Genomic DNA, 7992 nt, shown 5'->3' with positions numbered 1-7992 from the left:
TACAAATATTTCTGCAAAATATCAAATTATATATTTTTCAAGTACAAAATTATATTTCATTATATGTTTATAATTGATATTTTAACCCTCAGTGTTCATTTGTTAGAAAACTTGGTTTGGCATTCACAACATCATTCACAAACTATATCAAAGAGTGATTCGCAACTGTGTCAAGATGGGGTGAAAATTGACAAATGGTGCATGAAATCAATACAAAATCAGACACACAATATTTATTGGATTTGTTTTACAAAATTATGCCATGAATTCATATGGAATTGGTTCCAGCAGCTGTGGCTTATTTGCCTTGGTTCGTACGAAGTGCGCTTTTCTGGGTTGAGCAGGCTGCAAAGTAGAAAATCAGTACATTAGTAAAATGGTATGATTTTGAAATTCACTTATTTTGAAATGGAGATAAATCAAAATTCTTAGAATCCAAACCAATAACAGAACCAGGAGAAAGTGAGGACTGCAGATGCTGGAGATCAGAGCTGAAAATGTGTTGCTGGAAAAGTGCAGCAGGTCAGGCAGCATCCAAGGAGCAAGAGAATTGATGTTTCTGGCATGAGCCCTTCTTCACGAATGGCTGAAGAACGGCTCATACCAGAAACGTCGATTCTCCTGCTTGTTGGATGCTGCCTGACCTGCTGCGCTTCTCTAGCAACACATTTTCAGCTCAGAAACAGAACCACACAACAACTTGGGCAGTGGATCTGTGTGGGACTCTGGATCAATGAGGTCCCCAAAGCAAACAGATCAATGGCAGACCTGTTTCGACAAAAGCAAAGCGTGACGTTACAGGAAAGTAGGTAGGAAATTAGTGGGGACTTCGACAATGAAGGGATACAATATATTTCCAAATCAGGATGGTGAGCGATTTGGAGGGGAACTTGAAGGTGGCGTTCCCATCTATCTGCTGCCCTTGTCCTTTAATACAAATTAATATTTTACAACAAACTACATTTCTTTACTTGAATAGAGTTAAGGGGTTCTGATTGTCTGTCTGGCAAAATCTTTCCCAAGGAGACTCTTGCCAGAAACATCAATTCTCCTGCTCAGATGCTGCCTGACCTACTGTGCTTTCCCAGCACCTTATTCTCGACTATGACCTCCAGCAGCTGTGGTCCTCACTTTCCCCCAAAATCTCTTCCCAGTTTACACATAGATAGGAATAAAGATAATAAGAGCAACGGTCTATATTCTATTTAGTTAAGAAAAATCTGGGGAGCTCAGGTCTGTTCTTTACGCACTTCTGATGGAAAATCCTAGAGACCCCTATGAACACGCGCAGGAAATGCATCCACTTGGACCATTAAGATGAAATGATGTTTCAGGATGTTCAAGCAAAGAGGTAACTGCCAAACAGAAAGAGCAGGCAGCTAATTAGGGAATCTCTTCAGTGTATCTCACTTGCAACTGTTTCTCAACCTCAACAGGGCAGTTTGCCTGCGGAGACCAGCCACAATTAATGCCATGGCACTGTACAAAGTCCAGGATATGGGGTTGGGCAGGTGGGAGAGCAGATAGGGAACCAAAGCAGGAATTCAAAAAGGTAGTAAGATGCCACACAATAGTATGCATAGGAAGACAAGGATAGAGCAAATGAATGCATGACTGGAGGGGTGCTGCAGGAGGGAGATCTTTAAATTCCTGATGAATTGGAATAGTTTCCGGGCAAGATGAGACTGTTAGAGAAGTTGGATGAGTGGGCAGCACAGTGGTTAGCACTGCTGCCTCACAGCACCAGAGACCCGGGTTCAATTCCCACCGCAGGCGACTGACTGTGTGGAGTTTGCACATTCTCCCCCTGTCTGCGTAGGTTTCCTCCGGGTGCTCCGGTTTCTCCCACAGTCCAAAAAAATGTAGTTAAGTGAATTGGCCATGCTAAATTGCCGTAGTGTTAGGTGAAGGGGTAAATGTAGGGGAATGGGTCTGGTTGGGTGGCGGGTCGGTGTGGATTTGTTGGGCCGAACGGCCCGTTTCCACACTGTAAATAATCTAATCTAATCAAACTTAACAGGAATGGGAGCAACATCCTTGTGGGAAGGTTCGTTAAAGCAGTCAGGAAGATTTAAACTACATGGGCAGAAGCATAAGGTCCTGACAAGTACTGGAATGGGAGGAGTGGTGTCAAGAGTTGAGATGCAACTAGAAACTGAAGTTGATCTGAGACAGTCCAGCAGGCAGAATCATAGAATAGATAAGAAAATTGAGTTTGGCAATGCAAAACAGGAAAGTGGGAGTATGAAATCACAGATGGATAGGATTTGCAGTTCAACATTAATGGTTACAGGGTATTTTAATAATATTTTGTTAAGGAATGAATTACAGCAGTGAGGGGGGATAACTTGGAAGGATCATCAATTAAGGACGTACATGCAAAAGTAAAAATCACTAGAAGCAAACACACTGTTGTCTTTGTTAACCAGGCTTTCAAAGAGTCAGGGATAAGAGGATCAAATGGAAACTCACTTCAGAGAAGTTAACAAATATAGCAGCAATAGGAGATTTTAACAACCCAAAATAACTCCGTTTTAACGAGCAAGGAAAAGATAAAATGGAAATTCTTAAAACTGTACCAAGTCCACCTTTTAGAGCAGGTACGGAGAAAGCTCCAACAGAGAGGGGGCAGCCCTGAATCAAGTGCCCAGAAATCAGCTCAGAAAGATGGAAACCATATCAGTAAGGGTGCTGCAATAATACCATTTATTGCCACCGTAATCTCACAGCAGCAATACAGCTGGGTCCAAAAATTCAAGCAGTCAGACACCTCCCTTCAGAAATTATCATATGCTTTGAAACGGCAGAACTTTCCCCCCTAAAATCAGTAATGATCAAATGTAGATGGTGACACCCTTCAGCATCTGACTGATTAAATTGCACTTGCGGTTGGGATGGCTATTTAACGTTGAAGGCACGATGCCGTTCCTACCTGACGTTTCAGCTCGACCCAGGTCCCCTTCTCCTTTGCTGCTCTCTTGGCCTCTTCATTAGCTTTCACTCGCTGCAGAAAGCTGTCCCTGCTTTTTGAATGTTTAATATGCTCAATACGCACATTTATTCTCTTGGCAAGGATCTTGCCCCTAAGGTGTAATTCAAAACCATTAGATTCAAAGTACCATTAAAAACCAACAATAACACCTGGAGGTCTTAATTGAAATTAACAGATTAAATTTGCTTGGCTGACCTGCAAGAAACTGGATGTCCCGAGACTAGGGTGCGATGCCTCTGACTTACAGCAAATTAAGGAAATTCCCATTCCCATCTCTTGGTATTCAAAGCCATTTGCATGGCCATTTACTAGTTATTCAAAAGCCATTTACATTGTCACCTCCTACTATTTACATTTTCATCCCCTATTCAGAAATCAATAAGAACATTATAGTTGGAATTCTGACTACTCCCTGTAGTTAAAAATACAATTCACACCAGACCTGAGGGTGATTTTAGGGATGATTTGCATTACATTGTTACTGGAGGTGATACGGTCACTGCATTGTACCCCGAGGATAGCATGTGACTGTGGTGGGATGGTTGGAGGTTGTCTTGTGAGCATTACTAACTGATGTAAAGATTTTGCATAAAGGAAGTGCTGTTTCCTTTGTTAACAGAGTGATTTTACATTGACCCTGTAAGCTCTGTGAGGTGTGTTAAAGGCTCCTCCAGAAAGTCTGTACTGTACTGTGCTAAATAAAATTTGGTTGTTGTTCACAGAAGTTAGTGTGTTGCAGTTGCATTAAGTGCATAAGGACCTCAGGAAAAAAGAACATTACTTAGTTTAGCATATCAAAATATAAAAAACTGAAACTTACTTAGCCAGCATAATCGTTTTATACCGTACACTATCCAAGTTGTTCAGCTTTAAATTTCAATGTGCTTCTAGATTTATTATACATGACAAGTTGTATTGAGACTATTCAGTGCAGTTCCTTCTCAAATTAAGAATTTCAATACTTGCATATACACGAATTCAAACAGCAAAGGCAGTAACTGTGCAGGTTCTCTCTGTCTCCTGCACTGTCCTCGTCATGTGTTTCCTTTGTCTGCTCTTCTCCCTTTTAAAACTGCTGTTGTTTTGACTTTTTTCCCCCAAAGTTCTAAAAGAATGCAACAGCATATAAAACAATAATTGCTGCTCCTGGAATTCAAGGAAATCACTTCCAACACCTAAAATACCTAAAAAAAGGAGCAGCTCTTACAGCCAGAAATCTTTCCCGTCCTCCATCTTGGATTACCCAGAATCCTTCATTTGTTAAGAGCTGCTCCTTTAAGGTATTTTAGGTGCTGGAGGCGATTTCCTCAAATTCCAAGAGTGTTTTATATACTGTTGCATTGTTTTGGAACTTTGGGGTACAAACGATCAAAACAACTGCACTTTCAAAATGAGGACGACAGACAAAGACAAGCGACCACATGCTCAACAGAAAGAAACCTATACTGCTGTCTGACACAGCAAAATTCACAGCTGACTGTGGAGGAGACTATGTGGACAAGCTCACAGCACAGGAACAGATAAGAGCATAGTTTTTAAGTGTGGCCTTGTTGTAAATCTACAATAGTAAATAGAGTGGGTTTGTTATTGATTATGTTTTATTAAGATCCGTCTCTTGATTAAATATAAGCCAGAAGTATTGTTAGCCTGGAGCAGTACCTAGAACAATAAGAGAGTGCTATTTTCTGGGTTTGTACACGGAGAAGGAACAAAGATGGTTTTAGTAGAGTGATGTACTATTCCTGTCAGATGTGGGAGTTTAAGGAGAGTTTCCATGTTACATGTCTGCAGGAAGTGTCTTTGGTTGTGAATCCTATCAGACTGCATGGATCAGTTTGAACGGCATTTAGAGGCAATAAGTAATGTATAGGAACTAGTTATAGGAAGGGAGAAGAGCTGCAGGTACAGTCAGGGTTAACTCCAGGAAAGGTAGAAGTGGTAGGTAGGTAGTGCAGGAGTCTCCTGTGCCTATCCCATAATCAAATGCCAGATAATCAAGGTTCCTCTGTATAAAAGGTTAGACAGGAAATTAAAAAGGAAGCCCTCAAAGATTGTAAACTCTGGTTTACTTTTAGTCCTAAAAGCTAATGAGGGCAGGAATAAGAGGATAGAGCAGACGGATGCATGGCTAAGAAGCTGGTGCAGGGGAGAAGGGTTTGCATTTTTAGATAATGGGAATCTCTTCTAGGGTAGAATTGACCTCTGCAAGGACAGAATACATCTGAATTGGAAGAGGACTAATATACTGGCCAGAATATTTGCTAGAGCTGCTTGGGAGGATTTAAACTAGGAAGGGTGGGGGTCCCAGGAAAATAGTGAGGAAAGAAATCAATCTGGGAAAGGGACAACTGGAAAAAAGGAGGGGTCAAACAAACAGTAAGGGCAGACATGAACAAAGCGGATAAATTAAACGGCATTTATTTCAATGTAAGAGACCTAACAGGGAAGGCAGATGAACTCAGGGCATGGTTAGCAACATGGGACTGGGATATTGTAGCGATTACAAAAACATCACTCAGGGATGGTCAGGACTTGCAGTTTAATGTTCCAGGATACAAATTCTACAGGGAGAAAGTGAGGACTGCAGATGCTGGAGATCAGAGCTGAAAAGTGTTGCTGGAAAAGCTCAGCAGGTCAGCAGCATCCAAGGAGCAGGAGAATCGACATTTCAGACATAAGCCCTTCTTCAGGAATCATCTTCAGGATTCCTGAAGAAGGGCTTATGCCCAAAACATCGATTCACCTACTCCTTGGATGCTGCCTGACGTGCTGCGCTTTTCCAGCAACATATTTTTCAGCTACAAATTCTACAGGAAGGGTAGAAAGGGGGTTGGGGACATTTTTGATAAGGGATAACATTACAGCTGTACTTAGGGAGGATATTCTTCGGAATACATCCAGGGAGGGTATTTGGATGGAACTGAGAATTAAGAAAGAAATGATGACCTTACTGGGATTGTATTATAGACTGCACCCCCCTCCCCCCATCCCAAAAGATGGCAAGAAATTGAAAAACAAATTAAAAAGATTTCAGTTATCTGTTACAAGAATAGGATTGTTATAGTAAGAGGTTTTTACTTTCCAAACATAGACTGGGACTACCATAGTGTTAAGGATTTAGATGGAGGGGGATTTGTTAAGTGTGTGAAAGAACATTTTCTGATTCAGTATGTGGAAGTACCTACCGGAGATGCTGCAAAACTTGTCCTACTCTTGGGAAATAAGGCAGGGTAGGTGACTGAGATGTCAGAGGGAGACTCTTATTGCAGACTCTCCCTAAGCTCCCACTTTGGGGCCAGCGAACATAATTCTATTAGTTTTTAAAATAGTGATGGAAAAGGACAGACCAGATCTAAAAGGTAAAGTTCTAATTGGAAGGCCAATTGTGATATTATTAGGCAAGAACACTTGATAGTGAGTAGATGTTTCAGGATAAAGGGACAGCTGGAAAAGGTAAGCTTTCAAATTGAGATAACGGGAATCCAGAGACAATATATTCCTGTTAGAGTGAAAGGCAAGGGTGGTAGGTGTAGGGAATGCTGGATGACGAGAGAAATGACATTTTGGTCAACAACAAAGGAAGCATATGTCAGATATAGACAGCAGGGATCGAGTGAATCCTTATAAGAGCATAAAGGCAGTAGGAGCATACTGAAGAGGGAAATCAGGAGGACAAAAAAAAAGGGCACAAGCAACAGACTTGCCAAACCGGGTTAAGGAGAATCCAAATGGACCTTATAAATATATTAAGGACAAACGGATAACTAGGGAGAGAACAGGGCCCTCAAAGAGCAGCAAGGCGGCCTATGTGTGGACCCAAAGGAGATGGAGAAATAGTAAACAAGTATTACGCATCAGTGTTAACTACGGAGGGGGGCATGGAAGGTACAGAATGTGGGGAAATAGATGGTGACAGCTTGAAAAATGTCCATATTAGAGGTGGTGGCGCTGGATGTCTTGAAAAACATAAAAGTGGAAACATCCCCAGGACCTGATCACTAGAACTCTGTGGGAAGCTAGGGAAGCGATTGCTGGGCCCCTTGCTGAGATAAATGTATCATCGATGGTCATAGGTGAGGTAACAGAAGACTGGAGGTTGGTTAATGTGGTGCCACTATTTTAAGAAAGGTGATAAGGAAAAACCAGGGATTAATAGATTGTGAGCCTAATGTCGATGGTAGGCACGTTGTCGGAGGGAATCCCGAGGGACAGGATTTACGGTATGTACATTTAGAAAGGCAGGGACTGATTAGGGATAGCCAGCATGGCTTTGTGCGTAAGAAATCACAACCCCACGAAGTTGATTGCATTTTTTTGAAATAGTGAAGAGGATCGATGAGAGCAAAGTGGTGGATGTGGTCTACATGGTCTTCAGTAACATATCTGAAAAGGGCTCCTCATGGTATACAGGTTAGCAAGGTTAGATCTCATGGAATTTGGGGAGAACTAGCCATTTGGATACAGAACTAGCTCAAAGGTAGAAGATAGAGGGTGTGGTTTAAGGCTGCTTTTCAGACTGGAGGCCTGTGAACAATGGTGTACCAAAAGGATCGATGCTGGGTCCACTACTTTTCGTCATTTATATAAGTGATTTGGATATGAACATAGGAGGTATAGTTAGTAACTTTCCAGATGACACTAAAATTGGAGGTATAGTGGACAACAAAGAAGGTTACCTCAGATTACAATGGGATCTTGATCTGATGGGCCAATGGACTGAGGAGTGGACTTTAATTTAGTTAAATGAAAAGTGCTGCATTTTGGAAAGGCAAATCTTAGGAGGACTTAATGGTAAAGTCATGGGGAATGTTGCTGAACAGAGACACCTTGGAGTGCAGGTGCATAGCTTCTTGAAAGTGGAGCCTCAGGTAGATAAGATAGTGAAGGCGGCATTTGGTATGCTTTCCTTCACTGGACACAGTATGAGAGTTGGGAGGTCATGTTGTGGCATTAGTTATGCCACTTTTGGAATATTGTGTACAATTCTGGTCTGCCTCCTA

General features: G+C 41.7%; 1 protein-coding gene across 2 annotated transcripts in view; it reads right to left on the bottom strand.

Annotated features, from left to right (window-relative positions):
• Positions 1–218: 218 nt before the first annotated feature.
• rpl21 (ribosomal protein L21) overlaps positions 219–7992 on the bottom strand; it is a 374380-nt gene continuing 366606 nt past the window's right edge. For both annotated transcript variants that reach the window (XM_060826110.1, XM_060826109.1), the window contains exons 5-6: positions 2933–3083; positions 219–345 (exon numbers count right to left, since the gene is read on the bottom strand). In XM_060826110.1, the coding sequence (XP_060682093.1) occupies positions 256–345; positions 2933–3083 (241 nt within the window). In that variant the 3' untranslated portion in view covers positions 219–255. The remainder of the gene's footprint in view (positions 346–2932; positions 3084–7992) is intronic.

The sequence above is a fragment of the Hemiscyllium ocellatum genome, chromosome 6 (genome assembly GCF_020745735.1).
Source record: "Hemiscyllium ocellatum isolate sHemOce1 chromosome 6, sHemOce1.pat.X.cur, whole genome shotgun sequence".
Classification (NCBI taxonomy): Eukaryota; Metazoa; Chordata; class Chondrichthyes; order Orectolobiformes; family Hemiscylliidae; genus Hemiscyllium; species Hemiscyllium ocellatum.
Note: the sequence above shows the minus strand (reverse complement) of the source record. Positions and strands in the feature narration are given on the sequence as shown.